Genomic DNA, 21,596 nt, shown 5'->3' with positions numbered 1-21,596 from the left:
TGTCCCGAATCACTAAGCTGGTCTTGATGGACCAAGCCCCATCCAGGGATGAACCAAGCTTTTTCCTTGTTGCTTTTGCAACTTTGCTAGCAAAGGATCAGATGTCAGTTCCTGTTCTGCATCAATAATTTGTTTGGTTTTGGGTTTTTTTTTGTTTTGTTTTGTTTTTCTGTGTTTAGTCTCCTAATGACATTTTAAACTGTAATATTTAATAACAGCAATCCGCCCTCTACCAAGTAAGCACCCAGCTTTAACTCAGACTTCAGTAAATAAATATTTAGAAGTCCAGGTCTTGTGGAAAAACTCTACGTTCTTCATCAATTTTTCTTTAATGTGAGCTGATGTCTTTCAGAGCTAGTATAACTTGCAGCTGTGAAACATCTGGTCCAATGCATTTACAGTGAAGCTGCAGTCACTTGCACACGAATATATGTAAATTTAAAAAAAAAAATAGCATTGACCTCCAAAATAAAGCAACAAAGCTGTATTGTGATATCCAAAACATAGCAAAATTATTAAGCCATTCACTGATGAGGATTTTATCAAAGTGTTTGGTGGCTGAAATGGGACAAACTGGGTGACGTATACTTATCTATGTTTGCATCCTAGTTTCCTATTGATCTCACATGGGCCGCTCAGGGACAGTCAAAGAGCCGGATGTGACCTGAGGGCCGTACAATGCTCTGCACTATATGGACAAACGTAATGGGCCACACCTCTCTGTCTGTTTTCAATCCCTTTGCCTCAGGTGTAATAAATCTAGCACCTAACCATGCAGTAGGCCTTTAGAGACATCTGTGGAGGAATGGGTCATTCTAAAGAGGTCAATGAATTTGAGCATGATACTGTAATAGGATACTATGGTTGAAACACTAAGGTTACATTAAAAGCTTTTGTGTGTGTTTATTTTGTTATTAACTAATTATTAATGTCTTTTCTCAAATTTGTTTTTACAACTGCAACCTTTGCTGTGAGTGAAAATTAGAATGGAAGCAGAGGAAGCTGGCGGTCATGTCTGACTCGTGTTGTCAGCATCTCTTTGGTTGTTTTGGTTTTACACCAAACCGATTCCTTAATCCATAATTTATATATTTGAGTGTTATGTATATTTTCTTTTCATTAAAGTTAATTTACAAACACAACAATTACAAGTGTCATACTTTCTAATATAGAGCTCTAACAGTGGCTAAATTTAATAGCATCACATCCGTCCACAGGAGCTGACAACATCAAGAAGTATTGGAGTCGTTACTACCAAGGATCACAGGGTGTAGTCTTCGTACTGGATAGCGCATCATCAGATGAGGACCTGGAGGCGGCACGTAATGAGCTCCACTCGGCTCTGCAACACCCACAGCTCTGCACACTACCTTTCCTCATCCTTGCAAATCATCAGGACAAGCCTGCTGCAAGAACGCCGAACCAGGTAAGTTAGTTTGTTGTCAGTGCTGCTGCTAATGTTTCCATTTGATGTTTCTCTCAAAGTTCAGTTTGTCTTGCAGATGTAAACACTGCCCCTTACACGTCTGGGTTAGTAAAGACATCATTTTGCAGAATTCATTGCACACACTCATATAAATATACACATACACATGGATGACCCTTTTCTTTTTACACTGAAATAACTTGTTGTATACAATAGGCCCATTAGGGCTGTCACACAGTTTACTGTGGACAACATAATGACTTTTGGAATGTTAACATATTGCCAGATATTGAAAATTGTGAAACCTAAGGATGAAATTTCTGTGTTTTTCATAGTAGTGGAGTTCTGGCTTTTGTGTGTCAATGGACTTTGGGTTTTTTGGGGGGGGTTTCCGAAGGCAGTCTGGTCCCCAGCAAAGGGATAAACTCAGATTATTAAAGACCTCTTTAGATTAGTTTAGTAGTAGAAAATTCCACCAGACCTGTGTCTTTTCCATTTTTTTTTTTTTTTGTCTCTTTCACATTTTTGTTGCTGAATAACTTGGGTGGGGAGAGAGCAGTTAAGGAGATAAGATAAACTTGCATCTCTATAAATGCATATATACATCACACTCTCAGTTCAGCAGTCAGAAATATCCATCTGTTAATTTAATTTCAAAGCATGCCCAAGTCCAAGCATGAAGGTGTTGGGTATATACAGTATGTTGCTGTGAAATGATCCTATAGCAAGGCATTCTGTGTCACCTATCTCATATAACAAAATTTAGCACAACATAACATAATTAGCAGCATTATATAATTTCCCCCAGGTATCAATAAAGTATTCTGATTCTAAAGATCTTAATGTAATCAATCAGAACAACCCGTGTGACACCCTCACCTTGGGACAAAGTTGATGACTGCTTGTGTTTTGGGTATAAAGGACAAAAAGGTCAAAAAATTCAGTTCTAAGAGACTCTAAGAAGTCTCTTAGAGTAGGATGTTATATCTAGCATTTCTTATCCAGTGCTCACTACATACGTTTTAAAATCGTGGACACTCGCTCTCAAAATCACAAACACACACAGAAATATATACACACATACATCATGTTTAGGGTCCTATTTGATGTTTCTAAATGATGACAAAGATGAATAGTTAGAGAGAGCACCATCTGCATTTCCTACCCTGGACCACCAATGTTGCTACTTCAGGGATGTGAAATCCACTGTGGGAAATGAAAAAGGGATAAGCTGTGAGACTGATTCTGTTGTGACATAAAGTAATTGTAACTAAAGCAAAGATGTTACTGCTGGGCTTCAGAAAAATATTGCATTTAGGTGTGCGAGCAGTTAATTTGAGAAGCAAACCATAGTCTTTGGTGCCACAATAATAACTTTTGTGTTGTGCTGCAAGGACCTCTAACTAGGTTTATTAAATATTACTTGCATTCGTATTTAGTGGAGCAACTGGCTTCACTCTTCCAAATATAATCACACTTTGTTCATAGACAATGTTAGAACATGATGACCTGTCTCTAATTAGGTACAATGTTTAAAAGGGATATGAACAAACGTCACAAATACAATCAGTACTCGATATTATGACGCAGGAATCGAACACCAAACGCCAGCGGTTCAATTTTAGCCACACTTGTGAGTCAAAGTGCATGAAACAGGAGTGCAATTTTACAGATCAGCTAGCGGGTGTTGATCGCACTCTGAGCAGCAGAAATGAATAAAAGAATCAGCTGCAGCAACACACAGAGCAAACATTTAGTGTTCTGCAATGGAACGCAGAAAAAAGCTATGCACACATGTCAGGCAACCAATGAAAAGCTTTAGACTGTACAGATTTTTTATTTTTTTTGCACTCTGGAGCCCAACACCACCAGAATCAGTTTTAACTTAATGTAACTAATTAGTATGGATTGGATGCACTTGAGCATGAGCCACAATAGTCACGGAAACCCACTCATCTTATTGATCATTTAAATGGCAACTGCTCGCTTTGAGCTCGACAACACTGGTCCCCTTGTTGGCCCTCAAATCATAGCAGATTAATTAATCTGCCTGTGGCCTGCCCATATTCTCTGAGCGGTCTTGGCGTGATGTGTCCTTATCAGTCAGTCATCAGTTTCTGATTTGGCTGAACTGTGTGCAAACACTGATGATACATGAGACTGACTTATGGGGATGGAGGGGTTGGATAAAAGTTGCCTAAAGGCCTTTTTTGCACCCCGTTGGAAGGCCCTGTTTAGTTCATCATGAAAGACTTGCATAAAACTAGTTGTTCAGGATTGATGCAGTTGTTTTGATACTATGTCTACTATCAGCTGAACGTCACTGGGAATTTGAACGTTTTCCATGTTGCTGTTCTATGTGTGTTTGTCATAGTATTTCTGACTTAGTTATGCATGCACTTGAATTGATTACAGATCATAAGAAACTCCAGCTGCAATTTTATTTTAATTTCTATTTACTTTACCTTCTATGCTCTTGTGTATATATACATCGTGTCTAGCACGTATGACAAATTGGTGATTAACATAAAGCACTGGAATCTGCTGTGAGTGATAACATGTATTATTTAATTGAATTATTCTTATGGTTTATTAATATACTTTGACAGAATTTTTCACAGTGGTTAATCCAGTTTAGATACCAAAGAAATGCTATTTCATGTCCATATTTGTATTCGTTGTAATCTGTTTGTGTGTTTGTATTTCTATGGTCATTATGAGTGTTACCGTCCCTGTGTGCACATATCTGACTCATGCCTTGTCACTGAAGGAGCTTAATGTTCAGTGACTCATAAATAATCTTTGCATAAGACAAAACAAAATTTTAGACCAACTGTTAAAGAACCCTTTGTTTCTTTGTCTCTGTGTTATATATAGAGCTAAATATCTTTGATACTGTAATGGAAAAGAAAAGTGGAAACAGAACGGCTGAGAGGAAAACTTCTCTATACGTTAACTAAACATTTGTTCAGCGTCCACAGGGGTCTCTTCCTGGAGTTTGTTTCCATTTCTGCCAAGGTTCCCATGATATTGGTTCTAGTTGGAGACATAAGATAAATTATGTGTGTTTATTTATTCAGCATTTTTAGGCAAGAGGAAAATAAGTATTGAATCTGAAGGATGAACCATGGTCCAGTTCTGATGCGTATGTGTCTGTCACAGGTGCCTCAGGCAGTGGACAGCCCAGATGTACACAGCAAGATGATGCATGTGTGTTCTGACAACTTCCTGTCATAGCCAACACTGAGATTTTCCGAAAATTGGGCTGTCTCACCTCTTATGTCCAATGAAGTCACATGGGCCAGCTGTTGTGCCCCGTGCCAGTCAGTGAGCCTTTGGCGCCCATGACGCCACGCATATTCAGTTTAAAGGGGTAGTGTGTCTAGATATTAATGTGTATAATTAGGATGATTAAAAAAACACACACCAGCCACTTTATGAAGTACACCATTAGGGCTGCCACAAACGATTATTTTGATAGTCGACTAGTCACCGATTATTTTTGCGATTAGTCGACTAATCAAATCCATTGAACGTAAAACGACAGCTTATTGCACCAGCAGCATCTGCTCTTATATAACTATCATTAGCTTACAGCTTTAAGTGTTTAAGGTATGTGCTAACTAAAAATAAAGACAAAATGATAGTTTATTCAATTTTAATGAAGTTTGCAGATTGTTTCGGTGAAGTTTAATAAACTCCTTGCTATCTAAACTATAACAGGAAACCGGAGTAAATTCTGGAGCATCTCACACTTCTGATAATCAGCTGTCTGCTTGAGGTTTATTCAGCTGTGTGAAAACTTTAACTTTAATCTCAGCCAAACTGATTCACTCAGGAACAAATAAAATACAAAAAAAAGCGCCAAACAATAAATTTTTTAAGTTATCTAAGTGACTCATATATCATGTTTAACCTGAGTAGCGAAAGACGGCGGTGGGTTTGAAAACGATTTGCCGGGAGTCCGGTGTTCTCACGGCGCTAGTGAGCCTTGCCCCCAGCTCGCTATCGAGCTAGTGGGTAACAGACGTCTCCGAAAACGTCGGAGCGCTTTTGAAAGTATGTGGTGTCTTCATTCATTTCATTTTCATTTATTTGTTCATTTTCAGGCACAACAAATACCTATATTGAACATAAAATGCACAAAACAAAAAACAAAAATTGCCTGAAAAAGGAGTGGGACGAAGAAAACGTATTAAATCCCACCCCTATACTCACTCATCAACAAAAAGAACAAACTTCCCGCAGCTACGCCCATCATTGCATACAGACCCATCAACAGCCCCGGGCACATACAAGCATCTAAACGGCAGCTCGCAAACAACAATTAGAGCCTTCATAACTGAATACAGAATATATAAATTATAAATTGCATTACCACAGGTAACAGGCAGTAATAACTACAAGTAACAAATACATATACATACATATATATCTACACACACATGTACATATATGTACATACATACGCACACTTTTTTTTTTTTTTTTTTTTTTTTGGAATCCATACCAGCAATGGTAAGAGAACAGACATTACAGAGCACACTAAAACCATCATTGAGTATACTGTGACCAGACCAACTGTTTGTAGAGAAATTTAAATCTATGAATATTTTTGCATTGTTTCAATTGTAAACTCAGACTGTTCCAGATTTTCACACCACATACAGACACACAAAAACCTTTACGGGTTGTTCGAGTTCTGGGTAATTTGAATTCTCCAAAGCCTCTCACATTATAAACCTTTTCTCGAATTTCAAATCTAGTTTGTAAATTTGCCGGTAAAAGTTTAGTAAAAGCTTTATACAAAATTATGGATGTATTGTAATTAACCAGATCCTGGAATTTAAGTAACTTTGCCTGAAGAAAGAGTTTGTGAGTATGATCTAGATAACCAGCCTTGTGAATAATACGCAGTGCTCGTTTCTGTACTGTGACTAATGGATTAGTTGTATTTTTATATGTGTTTCCCCACACTTCCACACAATATGTAAGATATGGAAGAACCAGAGTACAGTACAGAGTACGAAGTGCATCTTTATCAAGGTATGGTTTCACTTTGTTCAAAACTGCGAGGCTTCTGGAAATTTTGGTTTTTATGTGTCTGACGTGGGGTTTCCATGAAATTTTGTTATCAATTACGACTCCCAAAAATTTGTTTTCACTCACATTATCAATTGGTACACCTTCAATGATAATTGGTAATTCTACATTATATTTTAAATTACCAAAAAACATTGCTTTAGTTTTATTTATATTTAATGATAATTTATTTATGTCCATCCATTTTTACGGTCATTACAAGATCAGTATAATCATCGCTACTGAAAAATATGTTGGTGTCATCTGCGAACAGTATGAGTTTAAGTACTTGAGAAACATCAAAAATATCATTTATGTATACATTGAAAAGTTTTGGTCCCAACACTGACCCTTGGGGAACACCACATGTAATACCAAGTTTCTCTGAGTGGTAATGCCCTATGCTAACATATTGTTCCCGACCCGTTAGCTAACTTTTTAACCAGTTACCAGCTTTCCCTCGAATACCATATCTTTCCAATTTATCCAATAATATTGAGTGATTGATTGTGTCGAAGGCCTTTTTGAGATCAACAAAAATACCAACTGCATATTTATTTTTATCCAGTGTATCAGTAATTTCTTCTACTGCCTCAATTATCGCCATTGAAGTGGTTCTTTGCGTTCTGAAACCATACTGACCAACATTTATTATTTGATTTTTTTCAAGGAATTTTTCTAATCTTGAATTAAAAAGTTTTTCTAGAATTTTTGAGAATTGAGGCAGTAGAGAAATAGGCCTATAATTGGTAAAACTGTGTTTGTCATTACTTTTATATAGTGGTATTACTTTCGCAATTTTCATTTTTTTTGGAAAACAACCAGACTGAAATGATAAATTACAGATATATGTTAAGGGACTAGCAATATTCAGAATAACCTGTTTAACTACAGACATATTTATGTCATGATAATCCATTGAAGACTTACTTTTACATTTCAATGTGATATTTATTACTTCTTGCTCATTTGTAGCTGAGAGGAACAGTGAAAAGGGATTTGATTTTATATTACTGATATTTTCATTTTTATGACACGGGATGTCTGCTGCTAGTTCAGGGCCAACATTTATGAAGAATTTATTGAACCCATCGACAATATTACTCATGTTGTGACTTTCACCATTTGCATCAGTAAAATAGTCTTGATAAACTGAGCAGATATTTGAGGTTTCCATAGCTACATTCTCGCCTGAAAATATGTTAAACATTTATTTTGTGACCCAGAAAGAATAATAAGAGTAATATTAAAACTAACTAGCTGCCGCCATTGTTCGAAACTGAGCTGGGCTGCGCTATGAATTCTGGGACACAGCTTCTTCTTCTTCGGGGTTTAACGGCAGCTGGCATCCTTGTACATGCAGTGCTGCCATCTTCTGTTTCAGTCCGTTATTACACTCTTAAATCCTACTACTTATTCCTGCGTCTTTTGGGATCTTACAAAGCTTCAAACGACACGTCGACTATTAAATTAGTCGTCGACGATTTTAATAGTCGACGTAATCGTGACTAGTCGACTAATCGTGGCAGCCCTATACACCATAGTAAAGTGCTTGCTGGACCTCTGTCTGCCTTCAGAAATGCCTTAAGTCTTCATGGCACCAATTTTTGACAAGATCATGGAAACATTCCTCGGAGATTTTTCATCCATATTGCGATGATGGCTTTACACAGTTGTCAGCTGCATAATCATGATGCAGATCCCGTTTCATTTCAAGCCAAAAGGAGCACTACTGGTGACTGTGGAGGTCATGTGAACAGAGTGAATTCAAAGTAATGTTCAGGACATTAGTTTTAGATGATCAAAGCGTTATGACGTGGTATATAGAGACAGCAGTGATAAAGATGAGTAGACTGTGGTCATAAAGGGATGGACATGGTAAGGTATCTGCTTCAAGGTTTGAACTGTTGTGTATTCAGAGATGCTCTTCTACATAGCTTGGTTGCAACAAGGAATTTTTCTTCTCTCCCTATCACCTCGAAGCTATCTGAGCATTTCCTTCTGACATCTGACATCAGCAAAGCATTTTCTCCTAAAGAACTTCTGCTCACTGATTATTTTTTCTCCGTAAATGCTAGCAGTTGCGTCAAAATCCCAGTAGATCAGCAGTTTCTGAAATACTCAGACCAGTCTGTCTGACACCAACAACCACACCATATTAAAAGTCACTTATATCACTTTTCTTCTGCATTCTGATGGCCTGGTTCAATGTTAGAAAGTCATCTTCCTGCTTAAAGACATTGAGCTGCTGCCATGTCAGTGTTTGTTAGGTACACCTGTTTAATTGGCAGTCATTAACATCTAATCAAATTGGCCTCTGAGTGAATATTTCATAATTTTACAGCTTTTCTGGAAGCCTGCTGAAAAAGCAGTATCATGATTCTGTCATTGCAGGGCTGTGATCTAGATTGCAATATTAGATTATAGCCACAGATGAATATAATTAAGTAATGCTGCAAATTTTTACTGGAACTTGTAAATGTGCTGTTGCAGACCCCTTACTCCTCCAGCAGGTTTTCATTTGAACTCTACAAACCTTCAAAGACAGCAGCTGCATTGCAGGTTCTTGCTTCTTGTGAATGTTTGACAAGCACCACCCATGAAACAGTCCCAAATTTAGTTGGTCTGAATTCTATTGGCAGCTTTTCTGGCGATGACACTATACACAAATTACGTCTCCTTGTTGACCTTTTTCTCACAGCAACCACACTGTTGACAGAACAAGGATCATTTCCTTAACACACACATGCTTGCATTTGTTAGTGCTGTTTTCTGGGGCACTCTTTGTTTATGGTGTCACATCAGTGACTTAGGGTGTTTCTGACACTGTAAGAGCAAGGGGTGAGAGTAGGTGGCAATGGGGTAATATAGCTTAGCCAGCCTGTTAAGGCCTGACTGAAGCCCTCTGTGCTGGAGCAAGTGTTTTTGGGAGCAGGTTGGGTCTGGAGGAGGTAGAAGGAAACATGGGATAAAATTCCTTGTTGACATCAATCTCCTGCCATTGGGGGGCCCAAGGAAGCTAGGGAGGTGTTGAGGGGAGGTCACCCTGTTGATATAACACCTCAACAAAGCAGGTCTGTTTGGATGGCAGGCCTTAATGGAATGCATCCATGAGGTGCTGTTGTTTTAGAAAATGCTATCAGTGTCGTGGATGTTGGTGTTTTTTAGTTGTAGTCTGAGGAAAAGACAGAAGTAGAAATAAAACTGATGATACAGCATATGAAGAGTGGGAAAACCAGTGGAGGTCTGGACTGAGTCATGATGCCTGGTGTGGGAACTAACACAAAAAATACGGTAAACAGAGGAAGAAGGAACAGGCTGCAATATCTGACTTTGGGAGCCATTAGAAAGGCTCCCCTGCAGGATTGAAGACAGAGGCGTTGAAACATTGGGGTCAGCTTCCCTGGATGATTGAAAAGCCCACCCCACCCCATGCACATGCCCGCATATGCACACGTACGCACACACTGTACTGTCTTTTATTTTCTTCCCCATTCTTGTTCTTTCTCTTTTTCACACTCTCATTCCCTCATTTACTCACTCCCTCACTTATACTCACACACTCAAGCTCAAGTGAATCCAGACCTGAGGAGTCCATTATGCTTTTCTTCATTTTGAGCATTTTGTAGTCTGGTATGAATTGCAGCACATCTGTTTTCAGTGTACCATGTGAAATCTCATGTTGCCTTTGCAGAGTTGCACTGCACTGACAAGCATCATAACTGGACAAGTGGAGGGCATTTTAAAGAGGAAAAACAATTTTTGTTGGTCTGTTAATTATTAAATTGTTTCTTAAAAATGATTTCTCAGTCTGCCTTTCCTTCTAGAACAGGGGTCAGCAACCTTTAAGACCCAAAGAGCCATTTGGACCCGGTTTCCACACAAAAGAAAACACTGGGAGCCGCAAATACTTTTTGACATCTAAAACGAAGATAACACTGTATATATTGTTTTTTAACTTTATGCTTTGTGTGAACAACTAAGGTGTGTTGCTTATGAAATCCATGAAATGCTACAGAGAAAATTACATTTTATTTATGTAATTAACACATTTTGAACTATTAAAGAAATATAACAAAAGGAAAGAAATCCAGCTGAACTAAACCCTTATATCGCCTTTGGGATTTTGGAGCCTTGACCTGACTTTTAAAAAATAATTGGAAAAAATGCACTATGCTGCTAAAAGATGAAACACACTGCTTAGATATGTATTTTACCAGGTTAATGTGTGTGGTCAGGTGCGGTCTGCAGCACCGCTGCAGGGGAGGCGGACGCACCTGAGCGGCACCCGCAATCATGCCTCGCCGCCTTAACGTCTGCGCTATCTATGCTGTTGTAGGTATGTGTCGGGCTGTGAGCTGAAAAGCTGCAGCCGGCTGGATGCGTACAGCAACCGTGTGTGAAAAGTGGTCAATAAAGAGATGCTGAAAAGCGTGTTCATGGAAATATGGTCGGGTCTGCCTTGATATGTTTACAATGGGACTTCTGCTCCTGAATCTCTGCGCACAGCGTCTGCAAATCGGGGCTGTACTTTCATCTTTCGGCGGGTATACCGGCTTCCGCAAGTGTGACGCTTATTTTGAGCGATGAAAAAATAATAAAATATAATTTTATTTTTATATTTCAATATCACAATAATCTTCCAATTTAGAACTACGAGTTTAAAAAAAATAACTAACATAAATAAAATACACTTCAGCTAAATACTTCTAATTTATTTTCCCAAACCACGCGGAGCCGCACTAAAAGGACTAAAGAGCCGCATGCGGCTCCGGAGCTGCAAGTTGCCGACCCCTGATCTAGAGGATTAAGACACGAAAGAGGACACAGATATTGACAGATTCCTCACCAAACATGCAAACAATCATTGATCATCAATTGGCCATGTTTTGACTAAAACTGGCTGGCAGATGCAAACATACACAGAGACACCAGTGGGCACACAGACGCAGACAATGCATTATATGGGCTGTGGTTTCTGCCTTCAGCTGATCCTAGCAGGAGTACGTTTAACTGAATGAACTTTTTTTTTTTTTTTTTTTGCATCTACTGTTAACCAGTATGCTCCCCCACAAATTTTCCTTGTCCATACTTAAATGTATCCAAAAAAGTTCACTTTTTTTTAAAATATCTTGGTTTGTGACTCTGTGAATTCTTTATCTGAGTCACAAAATTTTAGAGTGGTTACTGTTTTAGCTTAAGCTAATGGGGGAAAAAGGGGAAATCCCACTTTTACATTTGGCATTTTGGACTTGTTTTTGTTTTTTGCATTCGTATACTACGTTGTAACACATACTGCATATGTATAAATGAGAGACACGCTCATTTATAAATAAATAAATAAAAATTACACATCGTGAAATGCCATCTGATGAGTGGTCAAGTGAGACTTTGCATATGCATTGCACAGATTTTCACCTTTATTTATTTATTTTCAAGTCTGTTGAGGGATTCCAGCTATTAAAGAACTTAAAACTGAAAATCAAATTGAATCTCTACCAGTTCATCGCTCACAGTGTAAATCTGACTTTATGATGTGAAGCTTCTTAAAATTTTAGAAACTAAGGCTAATTTCTGTCCTCTTTTCTGAGATCTAGAGCGTCTAAATCTTGACAGTGTCACTGCAAAAGCACTAGGGACAGGAAGTTTAAGACCTCTGGCCCCTCTCTTATTTGATGCTCACTTACTTTACTTTTAATTTCTTGTCTATTCATACGTGGTTATACCAAAAATGTATTTGCAAGTCCTTACAAAACTGTGTGGCGTCCTTTCTTTTACAATCCAAGTATGCTAGAAAAATGTTGAACTTACTCCAGCATGTGAAAAGCTGTAACTGAGTGGGAGGCAAGTTTTCTGTAGGGAACATCTTCAGCAACCCCACAGCTGAGTGGGGTTCTTCGCAGCCAGTTTCTGTTCTCCTGTGGTCCCCAGGAATGTGGCTCACACAATGATAGAAACTCCACAACTAACATTTTTTTTCTTCCCATGTAAAGAGGTTTGTGGAAAGTTCACTTTTAAAAAGCCCAGAATTGCATTTTGCTGTATTGCATTAGTTTATTTAAAATGTTAGCGTCTCAAACACAGTTTGAATTGCTAAATCTTTTTTTCTTCTTCTTCTTCTTTTTTTTTTTTTGGCCCTCATTTGAATTTTTTAGCTCATATTTGAGACTCACACAAAATAGAAATGTTCTAATCACTGATTGGTGGAAAGTTCAGTGACAACTATAGGTGAGGCCACCTCCTGAGATTAAGAGGGTGGCTGGGTCATGGTGTAGGGAAGTAATTGTTAGCCAGCCTTTTTGTCTTTATTATCAGGCTTTCTGAAATAAAGTGGGTGGAGTGGGGGGTATGGGGCCTGTCCCTGGCTCTCTGTTTGATCATTGATCTCCATGACCCCATTCGAAGGGTCTTAATCTCTCTGTTGACCTCCTGAAGGATTTTTTTGAGGAAGGGTTTCAGGGGTGGATCTTGACTGGGAACTATCAAGAGAGTGGAGATGCTGTAGGGAGAATAGGGGGTGGTGCGTTTTCCCTTGAGTGGAAAAGGTTTTACCAGCATAGTCAGTCATATCCAGATTTTTATAAAGGTCACACTTTTAATTATAATTATGTGCCCCAAAATTACTTTTAGTTTTTTTTATGCCCCAAGTTTTCAAGCCACCACTTTCATTGACAGTAATAGAACAATGTTATCTCGGTCTTCAGAGCTGCACTCCTTCATATATATGTGGTATCTTGGTTAAAAACGTCCACGATGGTTCTTATTTTCCCTATTGTCAGGTATTTGCTTGGGTATAAGAGATATTGTTTTATAAAACAATTTAGTAATAATTATCCATTATAATTCTAAAAATGATCTAAAGGCTCTAAATGCAGGGGGGGGTTGTATAGCCATATGCATTATTATAGTTTTCTGACTGTCTTTTATCCGATTTGTCAACAATTCTTTGATTTAAGAGAAAGAGAGGTTTTTTTCAAAGTTGGTTAATGCTTTTACACTAATTTCATGTATTTAATATCCAGATAAAAGCCATGTAAAATGTATGCAAATTCAATTTAAATATACAGAAGTTTTTGTTGGCCAGGTTATATTTATGCTCTCTGATGGCTCAAGGATGTCACAAAGAAATCATGGTTATCAGTTTTATTATTAATAATTTATCTCTTTAGTCTGCAAATAAATCAGGTGTGACTATTGATAAAACATGTAGAAACAGGAGGAAAATGAGGCAGGAGTATTCCTAGATGATAGCTGTGGGATTGCTCATTCTTTTTATTGGATTTAATGAAGTCATAAAGCACGATGACACAACATTAACAGACCACAGTTTAAACTGCTTTTGACTGACTGATCAGGATGAAAAACAACACATTCAGGCGCTGACGTGCATACATGTTACTATTTTTACACAATAACTTGTAACGGTTTGTGAAAAATTCATTGATTGATTTATTGTTAAGCTTTTTTAAATCACAGATGCAGAAAATCACAAGTGCGTTTGGTACATTTACTTTAAGAGAATAGATGAACTCATGAATATGTTTACAGACACTGTGGGAGGAATAATGATCAGATATTGTGTGCTTCTTAAAAAGACAGATGTATTTAGACAGTTATATCTGGCTTATAACCACACTAGAATGCACTAATTCTGTGAAAGTAGTGGATATGGTGCTTTATTTTTTAAAAAACAATTTGGCCTCAGTTTGTTCTAGGCACTGAAAATAAAAAGACATTTTGCCTTTTTATTTGCCATGCAGTAAACAACAGTACAGTGGTGCTGTTTCAGCATCTTTGTCAGCTTAAATAAGCTTTAATGCAAAGTAAACCAATTTTACTAGTAAAACGGTAATGGGAGAAATGGGATATGCCTTTGTATCTTTGTAACTAAATATTCAAATATGGATACACTGAATGCCATTAATCTAAACCTTTTGCCTTTATATTAAGCTAATGTTAGTTATTGGGGGATAGCACGCGACTGTTGCTGTAGTACAGTGCGTTTTACTAAAACAGCCTTTAAGAGCAGGGTTTGTCTATTTCCAACACAGTTTGCTTAGCTTAACATCATCATCAGCCCTTTGTAGAAAAGTTAGATGACTTCTTGTGAACTGATATATTTATTAGTTCATGTAAAGCCCTCTGAACTAGAAGGGAAGACATGAATTAACAGTGTCTCAGGCCAAATAATTTTTGCAAAAACACCCAAGGTGTGAAGCAACTATTTCAGGTGGTCCATTTGATTTGATTACAGTGCATAAATCCCACAAAGTTGTTTTGAAACCAGTTTTGGACATAATGACATAATGAGAAAAGGTTGAAGTTTCAGCTTCCTCTCTTTGATTATTGTTTCGCTGACATAAATCACAGTTTTGCAATACAGTTTATTGAGGTCACTGTTTTTCCTTTCTTCGTAAAGCCTCCTTCCCAGTGCAATTAGCAGCTGATGATAAGGTGTTTTGGGCCGCTCTTTACTTAGAGGCTTTAATGTGGATAGCAAACATCTACTTTTATGGAGAACGAGCAACATGACAGGAAGAGCAGGAGAAGAAGAGATGGGAATGTTTTCATTAGAGTGTCTTTGGTATTCAGGCCAGATAATTAAGTCCTTCTTTTAAGTTGTCTCTTCTTCAAGACCTCCAGATGCGTCTGAGTGTTGTCAGACAAGGTGTGTTGTAACACGCCCATCCTTGGGCAGCTGTGCGGATGTACTCATTTATGCATGCAAGCGTGCACCGGTGGAAATCAAACAGTTTTACATCAACAGTCCTTTTCACTGTAATCTCCTTCCTCATTGTGTTTCCCACACAAACACACGCACGCACCATGGTGTTATGTGGTCAATTCACTGCTCAGCCACTGGAATGCAGCTGCACTCTGAATAAACCGCAAGTAGATACCCACACACGCAGACGCTGTGGTCTCACTCTCCTTTACTGTCCTCAGCTGGAAAGGTTTAAACCTAACTCACACAAAGAAGGAAACCATAAAGAGTGGAATTGATGTGAAGAGGAAAACCACAGTCCTGGGTGAATTGTGATAAAGACAGACGAAACACTTCCTGGCTTCTTGTTTTGAAAGGAGATACTGATCTCAAGCAGTGTTACCTAAGATATTCAGTGTAGCCAAGCACTGAGTTTACACTGACTGGGCTGAGGAAAAGCGAGAGGACTAAGGAAACACAAAGCTGCAAATGAGACTGGTTCTGTGGCAGAACGTCAGTGCCCCAGACCTCCCCTTCTCCTTATCTCTCTGCCCATCGTCTGGGGCTTTTTTCCCCTCCTCCTCCTTCTTCCTTCTTTTTTTTTTTTTAAATCAGCACACCAATTGTAACCATCCCACAGTTCTTGCTTGTGGTTTTTATATAGCACAAAGTTGTAGGTATGCTGGAACCCTTTTCTATTTATGTATCTAATTTTAACAGAAACATTAACTTTTTGCTTAGGTGACAAAAGAGAAGTAGGATTTCTTTTAGATTTGTAGGGCACCTGCCTTCTTGGCCTTTCTTGGCAGCTGTCTGGTTTGTGATTATTATCCAATTGATCTTTTTTTAATTTAACTTTTTACATTTTCATTTAGTATATCTAACTGGCGTGTGAGTTTATGACCACAAAGTGACTGAGGCAGCTGATCTTTCTCTTTTTTTTCCCCACAGCAGCTATACTCCTGTTGAAGTTTTAGTCGCGTTGATATGATTCGCTGCACTTTCCAAGCCTTTATGTTTTGATATCTACATTCCTTTATGGCACAACCACCTCCAGATGTCTTTCTATACTGTACCCATGTACCCATTTGTGTGTGTAAAAGCAGCAAAGCCTTGCATGGGTTGGAATTCCCCCCATGAAGCCACTTTATTTGCAAATGTTTTTCATCTCCACAGAGGACTTGAGATATGGAAGTCCCTCAGCTGAGCATTCTGGATAAAACATTAAGAGAACTAGGCCTCACAAACAAAATCTCTGCCTGTCTTAAAAGGCAAATGACAGCTAAGGATATATGACTGTCCACTTTTATAAAAACCGAGAGTAAAACTTAACAAGTCCATTGCACAACCAATGCCTCCTCAGGACTGTTTTTGTACCTTGCTGTGCAGCAATATGGTGAATGTACTAAAAGAAGTGCTTTTTTTAAACTGAACCTAGATCATGTGCTATAAAGTTGTTTTATTTCTCTGCTACACGTTGAACTAATCTTTCACCCCAAAAGTGCTTGTTCTGTCACTGACCTATGCAGGTACATGGCACAATCTGTTTTGTCTGTGTTTTCCTGTCCTTCCAGCAACCATGACAGCTCTGTGGGCTTGTCAGGTATCATCAGTGCAAAGCTGGTCCCATGTGACACCCTTGGCAGCTTGCCAGAAGCTAATTGTGCTAATTGGCGAGCGCCAATCCTGCAACAGGGCTTTGAGGGGTGACCCACCGACACTGATCAAAGCGCTAAGATTTGTCTTCTGTCAAGGTCTTGCGGGTAATCGGCACGTCCACTGACCTGAAGGCCACAAGGGCAGGACCCACAATGATGTTGTTAGCTTGTGTGTATGTGGAGATAGAAGTGGACACGGACATGAATTGAAGTACCCACGCAACGGGTGTTCTCAGACATCAGGGTAAAGATAATAAAAACATGTTAACACATAAATATGTATCGATTAAACACATAAAAGCTGCAGTGGACCCTTTTTCAGGTTTATTTGGTTGTACTTTCACCAGCTACTGTTTATTCATGGCACGATTTTTGGTAGCATTTACTCAAATACCTAAAATCAACAATCAGCACTTACCAGAAAGCTTTTTTTGCTAAATCAAATTATGTCATTCTTTGAGCTGTGTGCAGCAGAAGTCAGTTCTTTCTTTTGCTCTGTGGAACAGTGTATGTGTGTGTGTATAAATAAATAAATGCTAGTCTAAGGATTGATGGATGAGCCCAGAAACCAGACAGAAACTCTCTCAAGGGCTTTAACAGTCACCAGGTCATTTTACTTTTGCAGCTTTAGTGTCTGATAGCCTTAGCTTGAAGTAGTAGAGGGTGGGGGGGATATTGGGTGCTGTCTACGATAGAAAATCAGTTCTAAAAAGCTGATTAACATATGCCTCTGTTTGCCCTTGTCTGTTTGTTACTGTCTCAAGCTATTTCAAATGAGTGTTACATCCTATCTACAAAAACCCTTTAGCCAATTTTTATACTGTCTGGGAACCTGTCATGGATTCTCACATTCTGTGGGTGCATTATCTGTCTTTAAGCCCAAAACACGTCTGAGAGAAGGCACCCAGTTGGCCGTTATGAAACATTGACATGATTGGAAAGTTAGGTTTGAAAAAATGTTTTAGATTCAAATTTGTCAAATAGATTTTTAAGCTTAAATTGAAATTCAGATAAGTACTAGCATTTTAGCTTCGTTATTGATGTAGACTGCAGGGTAAGAAAGCAGGGTATTCCAGACAGCCTCCTCCCCAACAACACTTTACAGTTCCTCCTGGAGATCGCGAAGCATTCCCAGACCATCTTAGATAAACTTTCTAACAGGTTCTGAGACTATCACAGTGTCTCCTCCCAGTTGGGCCAGAAAACAGCTAAGGGAAGCCTAATCAGAGGCCCGAATCATCTCAATTCATTAGAAGTATACAAGTTATATGTGATCAGCAATGTCTGTTTGTAGTTACACTGGGACTATCCAGTCCTTCCAAAATACAGGATATGTTTACAGTACTACTTAAAAGGTCAGGCTACATTTGCTGCTCACTATGAATCATTTAAGAATATAATGCATCTGAAAGCGGCCGTAAATTTAAAGGTCAGTGACATTATGATTCAGAGCCTGTTTAGTCATGCTTGACATCAGGTGAGACTTTTATGCCTCCACAAAAAGAACAGCTGTAGTTGGAAGCGTGATATTTTTGGGTTTTATTTTTGCCTGTCCTGTTGTCGTGAACATGGCATCTTTTGAACCCTTGAGGAAGAACTGATTCAATTTTTTTTTTTTTTTTTTTTTTTTTGTTCAGAGGTGAGGGTCACTGCGACGTCATGTCGGTCCCATTCTTGTGAATGCAATACCTCAGGTACATCTGAAGGGTATTTCATTACATCAGCTCCAAACCTGAATTCATTGGACAAATGTCAAGAACAGTGTGACATCACAAAACACGCTTTTGGCCATAACTCAAAAATTCATTTAGTAATTATGACAACATTTTACGCAACTGTCTAGTAAGATAAAGTAATGAAGTGATGACATTTCATATCCAAAAAGGTCATAGGTGAACCTTACTGTGACTTCATAATTTTCTACAAGAATGTATTTTTGGCCATTGTTCAAACACTCAAAGGAGATGGATACTCTGGTGCCTAACAGTTAAACTACTGTATGACAGACATGAATGTACCCTGCATGCATGTAGACGTGCTGGTGGAGGAATACAAGTGCAAGGTGATAATTCTGGTGATAATATACTTGACACTCATTCTTTTTGTAGCAAAGTTAGCTATTAGCTACCTTCCATTTAAGCTCATCTTCCCTTTAAGGCAACAAAGTGGCTTTGCCTAGGTTCTACCACCAGAAGCTTGTATGTGTGGGAACCGCCTCCTCTGCTTGCCATATTAGGGATATCAACTGTATTTGACATCATACAGAAACGCAAGTGGGGGGGAAAAATATTTTTCTGAGGTTCTGAGTCACAGCAAATTCTTGCTGATATACTGACCTTACAACTTGTTAAATATAAGCATCTATGAGTATAACTGTATCAGTATGAAAGAAAACAATGAAAACTGTAATAGACCCCATTTAATATCTGACTTCTTCTGTTTAAGAGTACCTCTGGAATGTTTTCTCCAGTGCATTTATTCAGCTGTAACTACACTTCATTTTAACTTGTGCAGTGCAGGTAGGATTATACTTTTAGTTACTGTAAGTTACTGAAACTAAGCCAGAGTTTTTGCAGTCTTTAAAATGAATTGTGCAGTTTTTATACTTTGCTGTATTCAAATGAAATCATGCTATATTTCAACACCACTTAAAAGAAACCCCAGCTGTCAACTATCTGAAGCTTTTGGCATGTTTTGGAAGTTTTAATTAAATGTTGACTTTAGGTGATTGAAATGTATATAACTGGTTTCCTTTGTACTGTAATGGAGTGTGAAATGGTATAATACCTAATTATTGTGGAATTTGATACATCTCTGTACCGCAGAGCCACTCAGTCATGTATTATATTCATTTCTCTGCTGCTTTGCATAAAATTGAGATATTTTAATACATTTCAATTACAGAATACAATTATATAATAAAATATAACAAAGGAGAATGTGCATTAATAACTCAGTAGTGTTTGAGTTATTTGTATTCTGAGCCGATAGAAAGATTGAACACGCTTACCTTTTGACTGCGCTTCTGACAGCTCATGTTGGAGGGGTTAAACCGTGTGTGCCAGAAATCAAATGAATGCACAGAATACTTGGCAATTCATTCTTCCACAGTGCAATGTAGCTACATGAACATGTAAACTGTCTGAGTTTAGCAGACATGGCTGCAGGGCAGAGGGAATTACACTGTCACACAGAGGATATGGAGCTGCCGTGATATCCTCTTGGCACATAGTTGAAGACCATCCAGGTGGAAATTGGTATGCTCTGCCAAAAGGGAGGTGGGGAGTGAGGTAACTGCTTGGGAGGTGCTCATCTGCATCAGCAAGCATCATCTTTCATGTAAACAGTATATGGCCATACCTGTCAAAGAGAGAACAGATTTGTGATGCTGGATGTGGAAACAGGCTTTTGTGCATGAGGGTTAAGCTTTGCACACCTGTACATTTTGGGGATTGATAAAGTTCTGTGCACATCTGTCAAAATGTTTTGTATTAGAGCTACACGACCTCTTCAGAGTCACCTAGAACCTGTCTGTTAAATATCACCTCCTAAAGTATAATTTCTGATTTTCTTTTTTTAATCATTTGTTTCTTTTGAAGCTGTTAAACTTAAAATGAGCCATGTATTTTTTTCCCCATACCATTGGACTACCGTTCATGTTATTGCACTAAGATTCTACCAGTGATTATACAAATGAACACAAGTAAGCTTCATAATGTGTAAGTATTGGGTACTAATAGTAGGCAAATGGATGAACAATTAAAAAGGTCTGGGGTCTTTAAGCAGATGTATGGAATTTTAACAAGCTAGTCTTCTTCGTAGTCTTTGTAATCTCAGTCTTGTCTACGTATATATGTTTAAAATACGATCTGAACTCTGAGGTACAATTCAGACCAGACACACTGGGGTTCAGATTACATGTTTACTGCTTTTACATTATCGGTGCTGTCAAAAAGAACAGGCCAGTAAAGTAGCTAATATTTCCTTTGAGCAGTGTTTGAAGAATGAAATGTTTAAAGTGTTCCTAAAAGCTAATAATATGTTGATTTTACTCTTCTTCTTCAGAAAATAAGAGCATAGAAAAAGGTAGTCAGTCATGTCTGGACTTTGCAAAAAACCCATCTGTTTGTAAATTCCTAAACCTAAAAACAAATGACTCTAAGATGAATTGTAATAAAATCTTGTCTTTTGTCAAAAGCAGCATTCTTTTGTTTCAGTGCTGTAGCCAAAGCTGGTAAACAGCCATAGCCACCCTGTCTGCAGACGTACACCGAGGCACCGTTAATGCCTCTAAAAAATGTCTACCAAAAATGGAGATGTGACGGACAGGATTTGGAAGCCAGGTGTTGTGAGCAGCACAAGCCTGCCTGGGTATGATTAAAGCTGCAGCATTATCTCAAACATTCTTCACACAAGATAACCTATCATGCTAAAAGGGTTACTGAACCATACTGGCTGCTTTGTACTTAACCCAATCTGTACGCCATTACACAGTCCTCACATCATTTCCAGTTAGCGAGCAGGCTGGTTGCATCATGTACATCTGATTAGAAATAATTATAAATATTTCTATGGATAGGAACAATATTGTTGTGGTCTTGTTACACGTGTTTTAGTTTTTCATTAGTCGGTATCCACAGACCCTACACAGTTATGGGATTAAATATGACTTGCATGCGGTTGTCAACAACCAACAACAAAACTTTAGGCATAGTTTCACAACTGT

The 21,596-nt window shown here is 38.3% G+C and overlaps 1 protein-coding gene across 4 annotated transcripts in view; it reads left to right on the top strand.

Annotated features, from left to right (window-relative positions):
• Positions 1-21,596, top strand: part of LOC113033855 (ADP-ribosylation factor-like protein 15) — a 158,725-nt gene that overhangs the window by 55,466 nt on the left and 81,663 nt on the right. For all 4 annotated transcript variants that reach the window (XM_080308846.1, XM_080308845.1, XM_026188011.2 and 1 more), the window contains exon 4: positions 1,218-1,426. In XM_080308846.1, the coding sequence (XP_080164972.1) occupies positions 1,218-1,426 (209 nt within the window). The remainder of the gene's footprint in view (positions 1-1,217; positions 1,427-21,596) is intronic.

This window comes from Astatotilapia calliptera, chromosome 12 (assembly GCF_964374335.1).
Source record: "Astatotilapia calliptera chromosome 12, fAstCal68.1, whole genome shotgun sequence".
NCBI lineage: Eukaryota > Metazoa > Chordata > Actinopteri > Cichliformes > Cichlidae > Astatotilapia > Astatotilapia calliptera.
Note: the sequence above shows the minus strand (reverse complement) of the source record. Positions and strands in the feature narration are given on the sequence as shown.